Source organism: Aspergillus melleus (assembly GCF_016097325.1).
Source record: "Aspergillus melleus strain CBS 546.65 chromosome Unknown contig2, whole genome shotgun sequence".
NCBI classification, from domain to species: domain Eukaryota; kingdom Fungi; phylum Ascomycota; class Eurotiomycetes; order Eurotiales; family Aspergillaceae; genus Aspergillus; species Aspergillus melleus.
In genome coordinates, this window is record NW_025763371.1 from 2,002,269 (window position 1) to 2,022,684 (window position 20,416).

At 51.9% G+C, this 20,416-nt stretch overlaps 10 protein-coding genes across 11 annotated transcripts; 5 read left to right on the forward strand and 5 right to left on the reverse strand.

Annotated features, from left to right (window-relative positions):
• Positions 1 to 152: 152 nt before the first annotated feature.
• LDX57_003467 (Zn(II)2Cys6 transcription factor rglT) lies at positions 153 to 1,196 on the reverse strand (the record flags this gene model as incomplete). Its single annotated transcript, XM_046085115.1, has 1 exon — positions 153 to 1,196. One exon carries the CDS (start codon positions 1,194 to 1,196, stop codon positions 153 to 155), a length of 1,044 nt encoding a protein of 347 aa, XP_045941078.1.
• Positions 1,197 to 1,587: 391 nt separating this feature from the next.
• On the reverse strand, positions 1,588 to 6,978 carry RIX7 (putative AAA family ATPase/60S ribosome export protein Rix7). Its single transcript, XM_046085117.1, has 3 exons — positions 6,689 to 6,978; positions 6,373 to 6,621; positions 1,588 to 6,272 (listed from the first exon to the last, which is right to left on the reverse strand). The coding sequence occupies exons 1-3, from the start codon at positions 6,734 to 6,736 to the stop codon at positions 4,353 to 4,355; spliced, it is 2,217 nt and encodes a 738-aa protein (XP_045941080.1). The 5' UTR covers positions 6,737 to 6,978; the 3' UTR covers positions 1,588 to 4,352.
• erb1 (ribosome biogenesis protein ERB1) lies at positions 1,725 to 4,055 on the forward strand (the record flags this gene model as incomplete). Its single annotated transcript, XM_046085116.1, has 1 exon — positions 1,725 to 4,055. One exon carries the CDS (start codon positions 1,725 to 1,727, stop codon positions 4,053 to 4,055), a length of 2,331 nt encoding a protein of 776 aa, XP_045941079.1.
• A 7-nt stretch (positions 6,979 to 6,985) lies between the features above and the next one.
• On the forward strand, positions 6,986 to 7,919 carry VPS20 (ESCRT-III subunit protein VPS20; the record flags this gene model as incomplete). Its single annotated transcript, XM_046085118.1, has 3 exons — positions 6,986 to 7,083; positions 7,275 to 7,638; positions 7,704 to 7,919. The coding sequence occupies 3 exons, from the start codon at positions 6,986 to 6,988 to the stop codon at positions 7,917 to 7,919; spliced, it is 678 nt and encodes a 225-aa protein (XP_045941081.1).
• A 396-nt stretch (positions 7,920 to 8,315) lies between these two features.
• On the reverse strand, positions 8,316 to 9,212 carry LDX57_003471 (PITH domain-containing protein; the record flags this gene model as incomplete). The annotated part of the gene is made up of 3 exons (XM_046085119.1): positions 8,316 to 8,736; positions 8,881 to 8,992; positions 9,071 to 9,212. 3 exons carry the CDS (start codon positions 9,210 to 9,212, stop codon positions 8,316 to 8,318), a joined length of 675 nt encoding a protein of 224 aa, XP_045941082.1.
• A 77-nt stretch (positions 9,213 to 9,289) lies between these two features.
• Positions 9,290 to 11,931, reverse strand: LDX57_003472. 2 transcript variants are annotated; one of them, XM_046085120.1, is made up of 3 exons: positions 11,422 to 11,931; positions 9,702 to 11,363; positions 9,290 to 9,640 (listed from the first exon to the last, which is right to left on the reverse strand). In XM_046085120.1, exons 1-3 carry the CDS (start codon positions 11,644 to 11,646, stop codon positions 9,509 to 9,511), a joined length of 2,019 nt encoding a protein of 672 aa, XP_045941083.1. In that variant the 5' UTR covers positions 11,647 to 11,931; the 3' UTR covers positions 9,290 to 9,508. The 2 variants fall into 2 exon arrangements, with proteins under 2 accessions (XP_045941083.1, XP_045941084.1); XM_046085121.1 differs by having other exon boundaries at positions 9,702 to 11,931.
• Positions 11,932 to 12,100: 169 nt separating this feature from the next.
• On the forward strand, positions 12,101 to 13,543 carry CUE5 (CUE domain-containing protein; the record flags this gene model as incomplete). Its single annotated transcript, XM_046085122.1, has 5 exons — positions 12,101 to 12,121; positions 12,179 to 12,479; positions 12,543 to 12,764; positions 12,824 to 13,093; positions 13,152 to 13,543. 5 exons carry the CDS (start codon positions 12,101 to 12,103, stop codon positions 13,541 to 13,543), a joined length of 1,206 nt encoding a protein of 401 aa, XP_045941085.1.
• Positions 13,544 to 13,822: 279 nt separating this feature from the next.
• On the reverse strand, positions 13,823 to 14,207 carry LDX57_003474 (mitotic-spindle organizing protein 1; the record flags this gene model as incomplete). The annotated part of the gene is made up of 3 exons (XM_046085123.1): positions 13,823 to 13,891; positions 13,956 to 14,033; positions 14,130 to 14,207. The coding sequence occupies 3 exons, from the start codon at positions 14,205 to 14,207 to the stop codon at positions 13,823 to 13,825; spliced, it is 225 nt and encodes a 74-aa protein (XP_045941086.1).
• A 482-nt stretch (positions 14,208 to 14,689) lies between these two features.
• Positions 14,690 to 15,178, forward strand: LDX57_003475 (GNAT family N-acetyltransferase; the record flags this gene model as incomplete). The annotated part of the gene is made up of 1 exon (XM_046085124.1): positions 14,690 to 15,178. One exon carries the CDS (start codon positions 14,690 to 14,692, stop codon positions 15,176 to 15,178), a length of 489 nt encoding a protein of 162 aa, XP_045941087.1.
• A 596-nt stretch (positions 15,179 to 15,774) lies between these two features.
• Positions 15,775 to 19,039, forward strand: AXL2 (putative transmembrane glycoprotein; the record flags this gene model as incomplete). Its single annotated transcript, XM_046085125.1, has 1 exon — positions 15,775 to 19,039. The coding sequence occupies one exon, from the start codon at positions 15,775 to 15,777 to the stop codon at positions 18,589 to 18,591; it is 2,817 nt and encodes a 938-aa protein (XP_045941088.1). The 3' UTR covers positions 18,592 to 19,039.
• Between the last annotated feature and the right edge of the window lie 1,377 nt (positions 19,040 to 20,416).

The window sequence follows — 20,416 nt, forward strand, 5'->3', positions numbered from 1 at the left end:
ATCCGCGCCTTGCCGTGGACCTCAATTGTATGTTCAGGGAAAGTCGTACCATCAAAACCCTAACGCCCGAGTATAACTCCATCGTGTTGACATAGGTGAGAAAGAAGTGTTGACGCCAGATAAACCAAACGATCGAAAGGCACGAGCGCTCTTTAGGCGACCACGCCGTCCGGATACTCATGCCGCTGAAATCCAAATTTCGCAATGACTTCTCTGGCGCTATTGACCACCCGCAAACAGAGATAGTCCTGCTCCTCTTGCGCATCGTACGTTTTGGCACAATGCGCAGGCGGCATATTCAAGCGTTCCTCCGGCGGAAGCGGATGGGATTGATGCCATCTGCGCTGGCGAGCCTCCATCTCTTGGATGAGACAGAGCAGACTTGGCGCATCCGAGCATTGAACGGAGCCAGCAGGGTCACTTGGCCCACCAAGAACCGCGCTGCGAACTGTCTGACGCAGCCATTCCTTCCAGCTTTCGGCAGGATCCGAAGAATTCTGAGTAACGGCCTGCACATAGCTGGATGGTGCCGCTTGCTTCCCAAGCTCAACGGGGTCGGCTTTTGATACGCGCAGCCAAGCGTCACCCATGACATTTAGCAAAGTTCCCGTGAACATGACATTCTGTAAACCAGTGGCAAACTTTCGTGGACAGGCTTGACACTGTATTACTGCGCGCGCAGTCTTGGCGCCAATGAACAACGAACACAGGGTATGCTGGGAGACTGGAAACGGGGCAAGCGAGGACAGATGACTGAGACACAAATACAAGTACGATAAACATGTGCATTGGGGTTCGAGGGAGTCTGAATTGGATGGAGACAGCGGAGGAGATTGTAATTGTGGCAGGCCTGGAGGATGTGTGAATGAATTCGACGCTGCCGCGGATACGCTAGAAAAGTCAGGCCATGGACTGGAAGTTGCTGGAACCGGATCTAAAAATTTCCCATGGTCCAGTTCCCACGAGTGACTGTGGTTGTTGTCTGTGGACACCAGATGAGGGTATGCCTCTGGCGTACTGAAAGGAGTAGCATAGACTGGAGCACAATAAGGATATGGTTCTGCTGCGACGGGTGTATCTGTTCCAAGCGAAGCGAGGTGAGAGCTATCGGAGTCAGTCCACCCTTCACTGCCTGACAGACCAAACTGAGCAGGGTTATCGTCTTCTCGCGCCCGCTTCTTTGGTGGGCGTCCCATTTGCTTTTGTACAGAATAATGGCAGACGAGAGATTGTTTGAGGCAACGACTACACCCTGATGCTTCACCTGAGCATTTCAATTTTCGACTCCCTATTCCGCAATCATTTGGTGAGCACACTGATATCTGTCCGAAGATCTGGGGTTATGAGACCTACTGCACTCGTCACAAGCCGCATGCCTCTTCAGCGCCTGAGCGGGGGGTGCGGCGATATCTTGGGGGCAGATCCCACCCGTCAAATTCGGAAGTGGCTCTTTCCACTCGGTATTATCAAACTGCATGATAACGAAGAATCCTCGGCGCTAGCATCCAAGGCACTTATTATCTCGATATCAATATCATGAATGATCTCCAAAGTTTGGCGCGAAGAAATGGCCACGATAAGATGACCCCGCGGGCGGTGTGTCACGTGGGCGGTGTGTTCATCGGGTAGTCCCAAAAGGTAAAAAAAAAAAAAAAGTTCCGGACAGGAAAAAGAAGACGAAAGACTAAACAGATTCACGCAGGACTCGGTGTCATTCCTCCACTATGCCTGCTCTTAAGGCTTCGAAAAAACGCAAGGCAGTCACTCGCGATGTCGAGGAGGAACCAGGTGTCTTTTCAGGCGATGAGTTAAACGGAGATGGCCTGGACGGCGCACTTGATGCCAACGACCTGTCGAGCGATGAAGATGATTCGGAGGTTGAATTGGTGGACGAGTTCAGTGACGAAGATGATGATGAGGAGGAGCTGGACAGTGACGAGATTCCCTCAGATGGAGAAGAGCTCGCCGAAACAAAAGCCAGCAAACCAGCGGAAGACGATGAGAGCTCCGACGAAGAACAACCGAACTTTCGCATTGAGAAGGACGCCAATGGGAATGATCGCTTTCTGTATGACGAGATCAATCCCGATGACAACTCAGAGTACTCCGATGCCGACGAAAACGCCAACACCATCGGTAACATTCCCCTGTCGTTCTACGATTCGTACCCTCATATCGGTTACGATATCAATGGAAAGAAGATTCTGCGTCCCGCCAAGGGAGAGGCTCTTGACGCACTACTTGACAGCATTGAGATGCCCAAGGGCTGGACTGGTTTGACGGATCCTTCGACGGGTAAACCCCTGGAATTGAGTCAGGATGAGCTGGAGCTGTTGCGCAAGGTCCAGATGAACGAAGTCCCGGATGATGAATTCAACCCCTACGAACCACTGATGGAATGGTTCTCCAACAAGGAGGAGATCATGCCTCTGAGCGCTGCGCCGGAACCGAAGCGTCGATTCGTGCCATCCAAACACGAAGCTAAGCGGGTCATGAAAATCGTGAAGGCCATTAGAGAAGGACGTATCTTGCCCTTCAAGCCTCCGACTGAAGAAGATGAGGCTGATCAAGACATCATTAAATACGATTTGTGGGAGGATGAAGCAGAACGCCCGGATCATCCTATGAATGCACCTGCTCCTAAACTTCCGCCACCGGGCTATGAGGAGAGTTACCACCCCCCTGCCGAATATTTGCCCGACAAGAAAGAACGGAAAGCCTGGGAGGAGGCGGATCCGGAAGATCGGGAGCGCGAATTCCTTCCCAATGATTTTGGCTCTCTTCGAAAGGTTCCTGGGTACGAGTCTTTTGTTAAGGAGAAATTCGAGCGTTGCTTGGATCTTTACCTGGCTCCTCGGGTTCGGAGGAGCAAATTGAACATCGACCCTGAAAGCCTTCTCCCTAAACTTCCTAGCCCTGAAGAACTGAAGCCGTTCCCTACCGCTTGCGCCACAGTGTTCCGGGGGCATAAGGGCCGTGTTCGTTCCCTGGCTGTGGACCCCACGGGTGTGTGGCTTGCTACTGGTGGTGACGATGGAACTGTCCGAGTCTGGGAGCTTCTGACCGGCCGTCAACTCTGGAGCGTTAAGATTGGTGATGAGGAACCTGTCAATGTGGTTCGCTGGAGACCTGGAAAGGACGCCGTGGTGCTTGCGGCCGCAGCCGGTGACGATATCTTCCTTGCGGTGCCTCCGATTGTCGACCCTGAAATCGAACAAGCCAGTTTGGATATCCTGGATGCCGGCTGGGGCTTTGCGGCCACGAGGCCTCCTCCAAGCGTTGCCGAGGAAAACAAGAAGAACACTCCTCCGCAATGGATCCGCCCCTCGGCTTCCCTTGCAGATTCCGGTATCTGTGCGGTTATTCCTCTTCGCTATGTGGTCAAATCTATCTCCTGGCATCGCCGCGGTGACTACTTCGTCACTGTGTGCCCCGGATCTTCCACTCCGGCTTCCGTGGCGATTTCCATTCACACACTCTCTAAGCATATGACCCAGTTCCCCTTCCGCCGACGCATCAAGGGTGGTGGTCCTCCACAGACGGCTCACTTCCACCCTTCGAAGCCGATCCTCTTTGTTGCCAACCAGCGGACCATTCGCGCATACGACCTCTCGCGACAGCTCCTTGTCAAGATTATCCAACCCGGTGCCCGCTGGATCTCTTCCTTCGACATTCATCCGACTTCTTCTACCGCCTCTGGCGGCGACAACCTCATTGTTGGATCGTACGATCGACGTCTTCTGTGGCATGATCTCGAGCTGTCGCAGCGTCCTTACAAGACTCTGCGGTACCACCGCAAGGCCATCCGTTCCGTGCGTTTCCACCCCGGTGGCCGGTACCCTCTTTTCGCCGATGCCAGTGACGATGGCTCCCTTCAGATCTTCCACGGCAGCGTCACAGGTGACATGCTCAGCAATGCCAGTATCGTACCCCTCAAGGTGCTGAAGGGCCATAAGATCACCGGGGAACTGGGTGTGTTGGATATCGATTGGCATCCTCGAGAAGCCTGGTGTGTCAGTGCGGGTGCCGATGGAACTTGCCGCTTGTGGATGTAATTACAAAATCTCTTTCCTGTCTCTATGTTCTTGCCATATCTATCTACATGGGGCGTTTGGTGTGTATGAATGTTACTGTTAGATATCCATTAAAAAGTTCTCGCCCCATAATTCTTTATTTCTTCCTCGTTTACAACTCTCTTTGGCGGCTATGTAGTGTAAAGTTCTCTTCCAAAAACACACTAATCTATGCGAGAAAGGACACTGCGAAGTCGCGATCTCATCTATATAGATAGGGCGGGGTATATATGATGGGAGTATAAGAAAGAGCAAGGATAAATAGGAAATCTATGGTATTTACAGTTTGCGGGGAGGACCTCCACCCCAGTCCTTTTGCAGTTTTTCGTACTTCTTCAGATCCGTCACACTCGGTCGAATGAACTCCTTCGCAGCCACGAAGTCCTGGATGGCGATGGTATCCCGCCTCTTGATGGCCGAGTAACCAGCCCGACGCAGCAAACTTCCCAGGTCAGCACCGCTGTACCCTTCGCACTCCACCGCCAGTCGTTCGAGATCCTCGTTGAACTCGATGGGCAGGTTGCGGACCAGGGTCTTCAGGATTTCGACACGCTCAGATTTATCGGGGAGGGCCACGAAGAGCAGGGTTTCCAGACGGCCTGGACGCAGCATCGCCGGGTCAATGATATCCGGCCGGTTGGTGGCCGCGATAACGTAGATGCCCTGGCGATTGCTGCCGAGGCCATCCAGCTCGGTGAGCAGGGTGTTGACGACGCGGGCCGAGGCTTCGGACAGCGTATCGTCTCGTCGAGGAACCAGAGCGTCGAGCTCGTCGAAGAAAATGACACAGGGGATGGACGAGCGCGCGCGCACGAACACCTGCCGCACGGCACGCTCCGATTCACCGACGTACTTGTTGAGCAACTCGGGACCCTTGACGCTGATAAAGTTGGCGCGCGACTCGTTGGCCACGGCCTTGGCCAACAGGGTCTTACCACACCCAGGAGGACCCCAAAGGAGCACACCGGTGGGCGCCGTAATGCCGACATTGGCGTAGATATCCGGATTCTTGATTGGCTCGACAATCGCTGTCGACAGTTCATCACGAATGCCGCCCAGAGCGCCAATATCCGCCCAGGTGGTGTCGGGGATGGTAGCGAAGCCTTCACGTTTCGATGATGGCTGGATTTTAGGAAGCGCTGTAAAGAAGTCTGCATTGGAGACCAGGACAACTTGGGCTTCCTCGCCCATTGGCGTCTCCTTCGCGTGGGCGATTAGACGGCGCAGCTCCTTGATCTTAGGGCTGATATCATCTACTTCTTCTTCAATTTCCATTTCTTCACCACCGTGAGATTTTAGAAGCTCCAGGTATCTCTTGATAGCGGCAGAGCCAGCCGTGGAAACCAGGTCGTTCAGGTCCGCACCCACAAACCCTGGGGTTCTCTTCGCCAGGGTCTTGAAGTCCAGGTCATCGGCAAGGCGCATCTTGCGCGTGAGGGCTCGGAGGATCTGTTCTCTCACCGGCTCCGACGGCACGGTCATGTTGATTTCCTTGTCAAAGCGGCCTCCTCGACGCAAAGCGGCATCCAAGCTATCGGGCCGATTGGTAGCAGCAAGAACGATAACCGGCTTGCCATCCGTCTTCTCCAGAGCGAGGTCATCCATGCATGTCAAAAGCTGGGCGACAATTCTCTTCTCCATCTCCCTCTGTGCGCTTTCTCGTTTAGGCGTAATGGCGTCGATCTCATCGATGAAAATTAGACAAGGGGCTATTTTCTTGGCCTCCTCGAAGTGCTCCCGTAAAGCCTTCTCGGACTCTCCCGACATTCCGGAGACAATCGACGGGGCCGAGATGGCGATAAAAGGCACCCCCAGTTCTGCCGCAAAGGCATTTGCGATCATGGTTTTTCCGCATCCTGGCGGACCATGCAACAGGACACCGCGCGGGGGTTGCACATTCGATGACATGTAGACTTGAGGGCGGGTCATGGGAAGAATAACAAGATCTCCAAGGTCCTGGACCACGTCGTCGAGGCCACCCAGATCCGACAGACTCACATGGGTGGGGGGTGATCGGTCGACCGCGCTCTCAGCCTTGCGGCGCTTGGAAGAGGTAGATTCTCCCCCATGTTGTCGTCGTTTACTGGAAGAAGTAGTCGCCGGAGGGGCCGACTCGGAATTTTTGGGCTCGGTAGGTTTCGGCTGTTTCGATGTCGTATTCCACATGCCCACCATACTTTTATTGAGACTGTTGGACTCCTGCGACCGGACGAGTTAGCATTGCGCCCATGTACGTCCATAACACTTCCATTGACCTGCCGGAGACAGCCAACTGGCAAGGGTAGGTAGAATCGCATACCGGAACTGGAACCGGTTCCTCCAATCCCTCAAAGTCGCCCTCTACGGAGTCCTCGTCATCCTGCCCAAGCTCGTCGGTTTTGACAACTTCGACCACCCGCTCGATGCTGTCTTCCAGCATGCGTTTGGGTTTCCTGTTCAGGCTCGAGTTGGAGCGCTTGATGGTATCGTAGATCGCGGACGACGAGAGACGAATTTGTTCATTTTTTTCGGATTGATCGTCAATGATTTTGCGCACGATCTGGTAGACCTATATATATTCCAGAAAAGTTCAGCGATATGTACTTCGTCTAAGCTCATCCGGCAGGGACTCTCACCTCCCGATCCAGGCCTTGCCTCAACGTCGGTCTTCCCCCGCGACGCATGATTCCTGAGCCCCGCAGCCGATTGTTCGATCTGAAAAGACGCGGCGAGACCGACGGACATTCGGATTTTCTATAATTTTGTCAATTTTGAAGGCGGTCGGAGAATTGATGTGCCGGCGGTAAGTCCACATTACGGTATTACCACAGGGCTTCTTGACGATTGGACAGAGGACCTTCACCGCCCGGAGTAGCGTGAAATACGGAAACGTGCGTCACGTCATCACTCGGCCTCAGGCTTATCGGTCTTCGATGATCTTATCGAGTCCCGCTGCTCTTGCGACCCCCGTCAACCATGCGATGACAATGGGCAACTCTACCAGCTCCCAGAAAATCTCGGCTCAGGATAGGTAAGTGCTTCGGTCTGGCTTGGTCTTTCTCCTATCATCCACTTTTGTGTTTTCTTTTTTTTTCTTCTTCCTTCTTCACCGAACGGGTATCAAAAGCTGTCCTCGTGATACATTCCATCGGGCCTCCCCTTGAACGGTGCATCTCCGTGTTCAACAGAAGTGTTGCTGAGATCCGGATTTTTCGTCCTTAGAGCAATCCTCGACTTGAAGAACCAGAGGGATAAACTCCATCAATACCAACGGCGGATCACTGTCCTCACCGATCGGGAAACCGCAATCGCAAAGGAATGCCTGGCCCGGGATGATCGCAAACGTGCGCTCCTGGCTCTGCGCCGCAAGAAATACCAAGAATCGCTTCTCGCCAAGACGGACGGGCAACTCGAACAACTTGAACAACTGACCAGTCAGGTGGAGTTTTCCCTCGTCCAGAAGGATGTCCTGTTTGGCCTGCGGCAAGGTACGCAAGTGCTACAAACCATCAACAAGGAGATGGGTGGCATTGAAGGGGTGGAGAAACTGATGGGCGAGACGGAGGACGCCAGGGCGTACCAGGAGGTGAGAATATTCCATGGACAAATGCCAGCTACTGTAGACGTACTAAATATGGTTTCGTGTCATAGGAAATTAGCCAAATGCTGGCTGGTCATTTGTCACATCAGGATGAAGATGAGGTCGAGGATGAATTGGCGGCATTGCAGCGCGAAACACAGAAGCCCATCGATCTTCCCACTCCTCCCATAGCGGCTCCTGCCCCAATCCGACACGAAGAAGGAAACCAACAGACAGAGGCAAAGACACCGGCCAGAAGTGAAGAACGGACCGCAGTTCCAGCTTAACCAGTCGCTCCGGGCGCCTGGAATCTTCATCTCTATTTTCATGTTTAACCAACAACCATTGAAGCATCGCCGGCGTTGAGGGTTTTCGTTACGTATATATTGAAAGTTAAGATGACGAGGGAAACCCATTTTATCAACTCGCAGTTAGACTTTGAGCGTCGTCACATTGATATTCCCCGCCTTTCTCTTCGGTTCGTTTTCTTTTTTTGGCTTCTTTCTTATTTCCTTTTCTTGGCTTTTGCTAGGGAATTTTTCGCTTAGCTTGCGTGTACATCGGTGTACTCACCCTTACCATTGACATAAATCCTCTATTAGGATGTTTGTTACACGAACAACAGTAAAGTCATATTTCTCGTTGCACATATTCGTCAGAATGCATGATGGTCCTAAGTAGCCTCACTGGCCCGGCATGACTCTGCCTCCTACATCGTTCACCCCCTGGATTGCCTTGTGATCACCGGGGTTGGCAGCTGCTTCGTAGAGGAAATTGACCGGCTCCCGATTCAGTGCCATGAACTGACCCTTGAAACCGATGTATCCAACTTTGGTGACCTCTTCCTCCCCATCGCTCCAGTTGTCTTCAAAAAACAAGGTGATGGAGGTGGTGGTATTCCAGTGTGCACGATTCAAGGGCAACTCGAAGATATCTGCTCCCGGAACCGGCTGTGGAACCTCAATTGTTTGAGTGGGCGTGAGCTCCGAGGCCGTTGCAAAATCCAGATCATCCCGGTTCTTGAAAAGTTTCAGGGTTTTGGGAACGGATAGGGTCGGCGCGGTATAAAGAAGGAGTGAATGAACCTTGACTTGTCCGGTAAACCTGGAAATATAGAAAATCAGCAAAGATCGGGTGTTTTTACGGCGGGGTGGAGGGGCACGTGGCGGGGTACGTGGAAGATGAGAAAAAGATCAACAACGAAGACGATGAGACTCCTACAAACGCAGCAGGAAGGGCAAAACATACGGGATATACATAAGCAGTTGCTCGTCCGCATCGCTTTCAAGTTCGGGTTGGTCGTTCAGTCTTTCCGCCCACGTCTTCTGGGCGATCGCAGCCCCGGAGTTTGGAACAGCCTCTATAACCCCACGTCAGGACACACCTCGATCCAAGAGCAGAAAGCAAGGAGGTCGCGTCTAATCATATATCTTCATACCGTTCAACGTCGTGATAGAATCGAACTGGATCTGCGAGTACAGGAGGGACTGAATAGCGGGGGTAATGTCGTTAGAATGATCATGTCCGTCTTCCCCGTGGCAATGCCCGCCATGATCGTGATGATGGTGATTCCCAGACATCTCGAGATTGGAAGAAGGTGATCTGGTTGTAAAGAAAACAAAAGGTGTGTTTGTTCCGCTCGGAAATCGACATGTGACAAAAGGCGGATCTTCTTCCGCTCCGAAGTGTCGAAAACAAAGCCGTCGTATGACGTCAATGGTCTTACTACGCCGTACTCTATAGGGCTGAATGATTTCTACCAGGTACTGTACACCGTCGATTCATTATTCCGTCCTCATAGGGTATATGATCTATTACTTGCCCTCCTCAGCGAGGCAGACAGCCTATCCGTTGAAACGAGGCGCGGCCGAACCCATCATTGAACTTTATAATAGTTGGGCGCATATTCAACAAGGTATCCTTTTTCGATCTTGGTGATATCCCGGATGAAGGTCTTCTCTCCCGTTTGCAATATCTCGTGGAAGATCACCCAGTCTGCTTTCCGATTCTGACGACACCAAGTTAGTAAGAGCCGAGCATCAAGTGGCAAGGACGAGAGAAATACATACAAACATCAGTGAAGTGGGGTGAGCATGCAGTGTGAGACCTCCGCTGACGGTCTTGAACGTTCCATCGGGCTGCATCTTGGCGGCGTGGGCGAAGTAACCGGTCGTGAGACATCTCCGAAGGGATTCGGAGGGATTAGCTAGGCTAGGCTGCTTGGAACGAGACGAAGAAAGGGTCTCGTCAACCTGAATGCCAAACCGCTCGAGATAACGCTTTAGCTGAGCTCTGATGCTCACAGCCCGTAGCAAGGATCGATAGTTCAAGAGATTGTCCCGACACCATTTGGAATCCTTTTTGCCAACTGTAACGAACGCCTGGTATACATTGAGATACGTCAGATGGTCGCCTTCTTCAACGGCGAACTTCCGGCGAGTGCTCTCGGCTGATTTTCTGTCCCCCTCATGTTGCACCCAAACTGATCCCTGGAGGCTGACCATCGCTGCGATGGAAAGGATCTCACTCAAGCAATTGAAGGACTGCGCAGAAAGGAGAACCTTGGCCATCATTGGATCGACTGCCAGTTCAGCCATACGCATGCCCAAAGGTTTTGTGAGCTTGGCATAATCATCCACTGTTCCAAGAGAGTACAGTAGCTCAAACGCACGAATCACAAGCTCGGCAGGAGGCGGCGTTAAAAAGTCGAACCGCACTATGTTGTCTATACCGAGAGCTTTGAGCTGCATTATGACTGGCGCAAGGTTTGATCGTTGAATTTCGGGGACGGTCGCCTCCGAAAGGGCTTCGTACGCCTGCTGAGTGTAGAGTCGGAAGCATTTCCCAGGTTTCGTTCTACCTGCTCGGCCGGCACGCTGAACCCCTGCTGCCTTCGAAATCGGTACTGCCGTTAACGTCTCAATCCCGGAGTTTGGGTTATACGCCCTTAATTTGGCGAATCCACAGTCGACGACGTATACAATGCCGTCAATGGTGACAGATGCTTCGGCAATGTTCGTGGATACGATCACCTTGCGCGTGTTCTCCGGCGCCGGCTCGAAAACATACATTTGTTGGTCTGTCGTGAGACCGGAGTAAAGGGGAAGGGCAAGAATTCCTTGGGCCTTTGGATGCAAAGATGCAGCGCGCTCAGAAATTAATTGCACGGTGGTGTCGATCTCCTCTCGGCCTGTCAGAAACACAAGAATATCGCCGTCTCCTTCCTGTAGATGTATGTCAAAAACGGTCTTAACCGCTCTTTCAACATACTCTTCCGCGGGCGACTCAAGATAAAGGATATCCACAGGATACATCCGACCCTCCAGGCTAATGATCCGTCCCACGTTTCCCCTAGTTTGAACCCACCCGTCGTCATCAGTGGATTCATCGCCGGCGAAGAACCGTAGGAAGTCCTCAGCCTGCAGTGTTGCACTGCTAACCACAATTCTGAGCTCAGGACGACGCTTCATAATCTTTTTGAGAATCCCCAGAAGGATATCTGTGCTAAGTGACCTTTCGTGGGCTTCATCCACCATGATTACGGAGTATCGTGATAGAAGAGGGTCTACAAGGGCCTCCCTAAGTAGCATCCCATCCGTTAGGAACTTGATTCTCGTAGAAGCGGAGGTTAGGTCTTCGAAACGAATTGAGTATCCCACATCCTCGCCCACTTTGCAGCGCATTTCTTCCGCTACTCGCGTTGCCACTGTGGTGGCAGCCACCCGGCGCGGCTGGAGTCACTTTAGCCTTTCTCCCTGGGAGATTGCTGCAACGTGTTTTGAGACTCACCTGCGTCACTGCTATGGTTTTCCCATCGGCGCACCATCCTGCTTGGTCGAGATACTGAGGCAACTGCGTCGTTTTACCGCAACCAGTTTGCCCCACGACAATGGTGACCGGGTAAGTCTCTACAAGATAGAGTAAGCTTTGCCTATGCCTTGCTATGGGCAACAGCGCCGCAGGCTTGTACAGCGCTGGAATGAAAGTTGAGGAAAGCTCCAGTTCGGACGCCATTTGCGGTCACCAAACACAATCAAAGTCTAGATCCAGGTGTTGATTGACGGGCTCCTGTGAGACATGTTGGGTTCAAAGAAGCTCTCTGTACTCAAAGCCACAGCCTCGGGCTCAAGGAAGGGCGTGGAGAACGTGGATCTAGAAGGTAAAGGCGTCAAGTCTGCGCCAGAGGAGGAGTTAGATACTCCGTAGTTCGTAGGAATCCTCACATGCACGACATGCACGGGATTATGTCAGCACGTATAGTCACGTGGCTTAACGTCACTGCGCATCGGCGTCGCCCAAGTGTGGCTGATGTTCGGAGCTTCCAATGACAACGTTCTGATTGCTTTCTGCCTTGTGGTCTCATTCTTTTGCCGTCGCATCCATTATTCCAGTGTCGGCAGAACCAAACCAGCTTGGCCTTCACTCTGACCGAATCTTCCCTCTGAACATCCTTCCTAGCAGCGTCAAAATGTCTGAAGAAGACAAGACTGTTGGTCTCCTCTCCTATCTTACCCGTGTCTTCAAGCCTCCGCTCATTTAACTGCAGTCCACTATCAAGCCCCCCACTGGGCCACTCAGCCCGAAACCCGAGTCCCCTACTACGGCACGTCCTTTGGATTTCGATGATGAGCCCCAGGAGTCTGGCGTTACTTCGGTCCCTCCTTCAGCGACAACGCAGCCGAATGCGACGGAAGCTGCCCCGCCAAAACCGCCGCGCCCATTGAGCCCTCGGCAGCAGGCAGAAAACACTCTCAAAGAAGCTTTCCCCTCGGTTGATGCATCTGTTGTCAAGGCAGTGTTGACGGCAAGCAATTTCGATGTCGAGCGGGCTTTCCATGCTCTTCTAGGTTCGTGGGGTCCTGCATGTTAAAGGAGTGGGGATCGCACGTTTACTAACTTCACACCCCTAGGCATGACCGACCCAAGTGCGGAGGAAGTGGCTGCTCCCCCCAAACCTCCTCGTCCAACTGCAGCCCAAAGACAACTAGAATCAGATGAACTGTATGCTCGTCAGCTTGCCGAACACTACAACCGCCGCGCACAGCAATCCCAGTGGGAGGGTGTCCCTCCCCATGAGCGCCCCCGAAGGGGTAGCGATCACTCGGATGAAAGGGAATATAGCTTCTTTGATGGTATGTATTCGTACTTTGCCGTTACCTCCGAAATACTAACAGGCTTCCTCTGTAAAAAGATGACCTCCCCGTGATCCGCGAAAACATCCGCAAGGGATTCTTGGACACCCAGACCAAAGTCAGCTCGTGGTTTCAAACCGTGAAAAAGCGGCTTGACGGCGAAGAAGAGGAAGGTGGTCAATCGAGCCAGGGCTACGGCAATGAAGGTTACAATCGACCGAGGCGAAGCGGGGATCTTGGTCGTCGCAGCGGCGACCGCGAACGTTACGACGCTGATCCTCAAGTCTTGAGTGATGACTTTTCTGCGCTTGAATTGAGAGACTCTGAAGGTTTGATTGTTTCCTCCCCAAGGCGCATACTTTTACACTCAGCTAATCTTGGGTCTAGCTCCGCCTGCGCAACCCCCCCGACCTCTCGCGAACTCCAACCTTTACAAGTCCTCCTCGCCTTCCCCCGACAGGCGCAAGGTGTCCTTCCAAGAAGGCCCGCCCACCGAAATTGGTAACATTTATGACGCGTCCGAACCCGCCAAGCGCAGCTCTACGGGAGGAAAGCCTAGCAAGTGGCAGCCGCTCTCGACAGTGGAACCATCTCCCGTCGGGGACCACGATCCGTTTAGCCTAGGCGACAGCGAAGATGAGAAGGACACGAAGGCTAAGAATCCGCAGGCCGCAGACGAGACCGATCGCATAAAGAAGGATACGGCCGAGGCAATGTCCGGCGAGCTTGGGTCTTCATCGAAAGATAGCCAGAAGGCGGACAACGCGGGGAAACCATGAGAGGCCCTGTTCTGTACCACTGCATTTGCATCTTGATTTATCTCGTTATTTGTTGTTTTGCAAAAGACAATGTTGATGATACCAGAGACTGCCGCACGGGAGGCATGAAAGGGTTCAAGGGTAGTTTAGTTAATTTTATCCGTGACGTGTACGCGTACGCCCATTTGCCATGCAATCTGATTTCTTACCTACACGTGGAAGCTAAGGTTGGGTATCCTTGGAACTATAAAACACAATAGACGAACAAAAGAAACTAACAAACAAGGCCCGCTCAATTCATCACTCGGGCAGACTCTGGTCGTTAGGGTAAGCCGCCGTAGCTTCTTTCCGGAGATCTTTGATCACAGTCTGCAGAGCAGAGGTCATTGCATTAGTTTGGTCCTGTTCTACTGTAGATCATCAGGCAACCTACCGCCAGGGCATCAGGGTTTACTCCATTCTCGATGAGAGAGACACACAGCGAAAGTTCTGTTCTGTCTAGGTGCGTATTCTAGCCGCATTCAAGGAGCATCAGCCTCACTGTACCATTCATGTTTCATTCTGGGACACAATGCCTCGACTAAGAATGACAGATCGATCAACATACAAGGAGGGTTGAGATCTCGTGAAGAATGTCGACGACCTCGCGGGCGGCCTGACGCTTGTCATCGGATTGCGACGGCATTTTAAGATGTAGCGGGGAACAATAAGGTTGGGTTTTCAGAGCCCCAACTTGATATTGGGAATTTCAGTGGAGTTTCTTCAACTGGTCGAGAGAGGGAAGAGGAAGGGGAAAGGGAAGGGGAAAGGGCCTAAGGGAAGAACATACCTGCCTTACCGTCCAGTACTTCGGAGTGACACAATACGGGCGGTATGGTATTTTTGGAATACGGCGGCGGGTATCAATGTTACTTACATGTATTTACAGGGACAGGATCACGTGCCTTTCCTCAACTTTTTTTTATGCAGTATTCGTACTCCGTAATTATTTTGATTTTCTACTCCATCCTACTTATTGTTTACGCCCATTGGTCTTTGCTGTTCAAATCTCAGATTGACCGTGAATCAACCTTGAATTTTCATCCCTGGTTCTCTAGACCCATTGGTCTGATCGTTATCCCCGGCCCTCGAACGGTCATGAATGTGGATCTTGGAGGGGTTGCAAGAATGCAGGCCGAGTTAAAAATATCCGACATTCATTCCCTAAGCAGGGATCAGGCATTCGAGATTCTTACCCAGATTTCGCGCGCCGAGAAGAAGACCTTCCCCGCCAATGAGGCTTTTGGGTTCGGCCAGGAACTATGGAGGAAGAAGCCGAACACGAGGGTCTTGTATGCAACAAGAGCAACGCCTGGAGCAACCTCGTCTGTGATCGCGTATGCTGTCTATGTTAGGCAGAAAGGAGTAGCTTTACTGCACAAGGTTTGTGTGGTGGAGTCATATCGCCGACAAGGCGTGGGGATGCAGTTAATGGAGTACATTCGGTGCCGTCTACAAAAGGAGGGTTGCCAATACATCCAATTATGGGTAGACAAGGCTAGGGATCCCGCCCGGTCCCTGTACTCTCGCACTGGCTTCGAAGAACGGGAAGTGATTCCTGACTACTACGCGCCTGGGCGTACAGGGATCAAGATGGTGCTGGATCTTGACGCTTGAATGTAATGTTGAAGGGTTTCGAGCCACTCCTGCCCGTCCTGCCCGTCCTGCGCGTCTCCTTAGATACCCGGGACCTCTCCTGTGCAAGGGCAGACCTGTGACAGGGGACGATCCTCCCCTGTCAACCGCTCCTATGCTATCTGAGGGGCAGGATTTTTAGTTTGGGCTGGGTTGGAGGTTTGGCTCGCGTTCCTTGGCTCCTGCGCGAAACATCCCTTGCAGGGGCATGCATTTCGCAACGTGAACCTCTATCGCGCCGGCATTCATCTTCGCTGACACCGGTCCATATTTCCGTGATGTCGAGCATATCCTGGTATGGCTCGGTTGAAGGGGTTTTACATTTCGCGCCTCTCCTGGGTCCAACGACCCTTGAGCGCGCAGGCCCCAGGATCTTAGCACGGCGGTCTTCTTCCTAAGGATGATCCCACATCCTTGAAACATTATTCATACTCTCTTCGACTCAACCTCCTGCACCCTCTCCAACCAGTGTTGCCCAGAAGACCATACTCTCTACAGTCAAATGGTTTGTTAGAGTATACTGGCATTTAGCGGGCGTTATCAACAAGTCAGCCCAAGACGGTGGTCAGTTCGAAGATATGGCACTTTGGGGACTATTAGTCCTCAGTATCTTGCTGGTCGTGGATGCGACGCTGGTGACAGATTATCCCGTGAATGCGCAGCTACCTCCCGTGGCCAGAGTTGCGCAGCCGTTCAAATTCACTTTCTCTCAAGGTACCTTCGGCGGTGTCGATTCGAACACGGAATATTCGCTCTCAAACGCCCCCTCATGGCTCCATGTCGATAGCAAAAGCCGTACCCTCTCGGGCACCCCTAAAGAGGAGGATGAGGGTCACCCAAAGTTCAATCTTGTGGCGTCAGATGGGTCAGACTCCGCAAACATGGAGGTGACCTTGATTGTTACGAAAGATGAAGGCCCTAAGCCAGGAAAACCACTGCTACCCCAACTTGAAAGCATCGGAGCCACGTCCGCACCCTCGACCATCCTCATACACTCGGGCGACTCGTTTTCGATATCTTTTGATTCCGACACCTTCGTCAATACGCGACCCTCGACTGTATATTATGGAACGTCGCCGGAGAATGTTCCTCTGCCGTCATGGGTTGGATTTGATCAGTCCAACCTCCGGTTCTCTGGTGTCGCCCCCAATATTGGACCCCAAACGTTCAGCTTTAACCTCGTCGCCTCGGATGTGGCTGGCTTTGGCGCAGCTACGGCTAGTTTCGACATGACCGTCAGTCCACACATACTGACATTCAAAGAGAGTGCGCAAACCTTCTTTGTCAGTCGGGGGAAAGAGTTCACCAGTCCTCGCTTTGAAGAGACCCTAACTTTGGATGGACGCAAAGTGGTGCCTGCCGATCTAACCGGTATTGACATTGACTCGCCGGACTGGGTTAAACTGGACAAAAAATCCATGTCACTCAGCGGCACCCCCCCTATCGATGGGAGTGATGAGAATGTTACAATATCTGTCACGGACAAGTACCAGGATGAAGCCAAGCTTCTCGTCAGTCTGCAATACTCGCAGTTCTTTCGCCATGTGAAGGACTGTGAGGCAGTCATCGGCCACTATTTTACCTTTGTCTTTGACAATACAGTTCTCAGAAACGACTCAGTGCAACTGGACGTGGACATTGGACGAGACTTGCCATGGCTCCACTACAATCCCGACAACAAAACCCTTTATGGACAGGTGCCTTCCGATCTCAACCCGGATGAATCATCGGTTCGGCTCACGGCCAGCGAGGGGTCTGCAAAGGATACTCGGGACTTGATTATCAAAACTGTGGAAGACGATAATTCACATGAATCCAGCACCGCCGATTCAAATGGTGGCGGTGGCGGTATTCATGGAAAAAAGGCGGGGATCATTGCCATCGCTGTGGTCGTCCCCTTTGTGGTCGTCACGAGTCTGTTGATCCTCTTCTGCTGCTGGCGTCGTAAGCGTAGAGCGGCGACACCAGAAGATGGGTATGATACTCAAGAAAAACTTCCGCCAACCGGCCCAAACACATCGAATTTGCCACACTGCCAACCTTTTGAGGACACAGCGCAGGGCAGTCCACCGCGAATAGCCAGGAGTCCCTCGCCGTCATCGAGGCCGCCAAGATTGGAACTGGGACCCTTGTGGAATACAAGCCCTTTTCGTTCCATCGAACGAAAGAACGAATCGCTCGTGAGAGAAGACGACGATGCAAATCCTACCATCGAATGGGACTTTGCCCCTATCAAAGCCTCTGTATCACGAGAAGACGCACCAAATGAGAATGCACCTCCGCAGCCGAAGCGCCTGTCTTTCCAGAACAGCCCACCCAGGCGCGTGCGAACCAGTAGCACCCGCCGCCGAGAGCCCCTCAGATCAATCCAGCCAAGAAGGTCACTGAAACGACACTCGGCGCAGTCGTCTCGTTCCCGAAGATATTCGAAGCGTTCCAGTGGAATCTCGTCGATCGCTTCAGGGCTGCCCCTGAGACTCAGCGGCGCTGGGCATGGAGCAGGCGGTTTCGGGCCTCCGGGCCATGGCGTTGTCCGGGTCTCATGGCAGAACACTCGTGCATCCCTTCAAAGTGACGAGAGCGGTGTTGGGAACCTTGCGCCTTTGTTTCCTCGGCCTCCCCCACGGGCGCGCGAAAGCGCGGAATACCCAAAACGAATAAGTTTGCGGACTGTGGAACCTGACAATACAAATACAGCGGATTCCGACTCATTAGAGGCGTTTGTACACAGCCGGGCAAAATATCGAAACTCATCTAATCCACTGTTCTCCGGTCAGCTCAGTCGCCGAACGTCCTCCGGTCTGCGCGCTCTAGAGAGGGCACGAAGCACAGCCAGCCGGACCGACACAATCGACAGCTCCAACTACGGTGAAGACTACAGGCGATCCATCTACGATCGCCCGTGGTCAACGGCCATGTCCGCATCCATATACACCGATGACAATCGACAATCAGCTTACCTCGAATCGTTATCCGAGGAGTCTTTGAACATTCGGCCCTTAGCACCCATTGGAAAGGGGCCAAGTCAGTCTAGCTTAGCACAGAAATACTCCGAGGCGATCACGCCGCTGCCTCGATTCTTCAGTGAACTTAGCATGAAGAGTGGGCGACGGGCCGAGCCGGGCCTTATGACAGCCACCAATCCTCTCGTTGAGGAACCACAGACTCAAACAACGCAGCCCGATTTTCCGCGATCCAATTCGAATCTACAGAACCAGCCGGCTGGTAAATCCACGAATCCATTCCGCAAAAGTCCGTCCGCGTCATCTGTTCCTTTCGACAGCAAAGGACGCCGAGCAAGCTTAATTCGACTAGCGGAAAGCGATGCGAATCGTCAGCGAGGACTTTCTAGGGACATAAACAGCAGTGTGAAAAGCGACATAGCATTTGTATAAGCCCGGGCAGGAACATTTTATGAAACACCTTGTTCTATAGATTTCGCTTGGGTCCCGTTTTTACGCCAACAAGCAGCAAGCAATTCGCAGCATGATATCCCTAATCTATTGTTCATGTTTTCTTGGTTCATGTGGTTTCTGTTACGCTCTCAATTGTTGCTATATACGTATCTCTTAGCATCTATATTGTTAATATAGACATAATCAAAGGGAGCAAGCAGCATCCCCCAGTCCCCTGAAAAATCAAATTATCAACGTTTCAGACTCTAAAACAAGAGTGATGCGCAATTTCGTCGATATAGCCTCCAGAAGTTCATTTGACTGAATATGTCCATGCTGAGCATGTACTTGAGAGCAGCATGATTAGCAAGTATGAGCCTGATCTCGTCAATCCAAAACCCGATTTCTTTCGCCAACTTTCCCAGTCAAAAAGTGAGACAATATCTCGGCGGTTTGCAAAGCTTAGATTATCTTGCCGCGGGTGGGGCGGGTGGGTTCGGACTAATGCAACTTTAAATCTACTTTTAGACCTAATTTACTGTTTCTGGGCGCCTCGAAAGTACGGGAGGGATGCTTCGGCTTGAGAAGACGTTACTGTGAATTATGCGTGCTTTTATTTGGCAAGGAACGGGTCTATGTGCCTTGAGGTGATTGTGGAGTTTTTCACTAGGTAGACAGACCAGGATCAGAGTCGTTACCGAAGGTATCCAAACTCCGATGGGAATGAAATGAGGCTACAGATGTCCTCGCTGGTAGACTCGCTCCTTATTGGCTCTGTTGGCTAATACCCCACTTGGTTAGGCGCGGCTTGCACAAGAGTATCAGCCTCTTCCAGTAAAGATTAGTAGAGACTGGTCATGTTCAGTAGCCTCCCTGCTTCCACGATCTAGTCATCCTAAAACAAGAGTCGAAACCCACAAAGAATGGGCTTGATATTTGCTGGCTTCAAGTTATTTCCCCATGGGGGAGATGCAATCATAGCACCCAGCAATCGCTCTGCACAATGAATGACATAGTTTTCTCTGGTAGCATACACATTGTGTTATGCGAGGGTTAAGAGGCACTGATGTCCCCCCCCCCCCCCCAAAAAAAAAAAAAAAAAAAAAAAAAAACTGTTTTAAAAGAGAGACTTGAGCAAGAGAAGTCAAGAGAACTCACACCAGGTCCACTCGTTTGGGGCTTCATGGAAACAAAAACCTAGAACAGGCTTTTGAAGTCTTGGTACTGCACTATGCATTTAATAACGCATTGCTAATAACCTGTGCCGAGACCCAACGCCGCCAATACATCTGATATCTAGAAGCATTAGTTAGAGAGTTCGTTTGCAGCTTTTCAATACGAACAGGCCATTATTATGCTCCATGTGTGGCCATTGCATCGTTCGTGTGTACGGTGGGCAGCTTGCATTGGTTGTTACGTGTCAACAGGGCCTACCAGACACATCCCCGGCTGCCGACTTGACGGTGAAGATACTGCTTATAGGATTTTATGTTAAAGAAAGGTACATAGTGCGGGGTATGTACCCTCTTTCACCTGCAGGTCCCGTAGTACATGAGCACCAAATCAATGTGCACGGTCGGTATGGGATCTGTCTCTGGCACAACTCTTGTCAGCGCTAGCAGTGGACATAACACACCGCTAATGTGGGGGATAAATGGATGTCAGGAAGAGGAAGCTCTTGCAAGAAGGAACCTTAAGACCTTCCAGTCACAGGAGTCCAGTGGCTTGACTATTGGCTTCAAGCATCTTTCTTTTCTGTTGTCCGCTGAACACCAAGAACCTTCTTGTCGGTTTATAAGTCGGAATAGAACCCTACATCGATGAT

Excerpts from the sequence above, each read along its gene's own strand:
- RIX7 (XM_046085117.1), bottom strand. The coding sequence starts at position 6,736 with ATGCGTCGCGGGGGAAGACCGACGTTGAGGCAAGGCCTGGATCGGGAG. Across the intron at positions 6,622-6,688 it reads GGCAAGGCCTGGATCGGGAG|GTCTACCAGATCGTGCGCAA; the intron begins GTGAGAGTCCCT and ends GAATATATATAG. Across the intron at positions 6,273-6,372 it reads AGGAACCGGTTCCAGTTCCG|GAGTCCAACAGTCTCAATAA; the intron begins GTATGCGATTCT and ends GTCCGGTCGCAG.
- LDX57_003472 (XM_046085120.1), bottom strand. The coding sequence starts at position 11,646 with ATGGCGTCCGAACTGGAGCTTTCCTCAACTTTCATTCCAGCGCTGTAC. Across the intron at positions 11,364-11,421 it reads AAACCATAGCAGTGACGCAG|CCGCGCCGGGTGGCTGCCAC; the intron begins GTGAGTCTCAAA and ends AAGTGACTCCAG. Across the intron at positions 9,641-9,701 it reads ACCCCACTTCACTGATGTTT|AATCGGAAAGCAGACTGGGT; the intron begins GTATGTATTTCT and ends TGGTGTCGTCAG.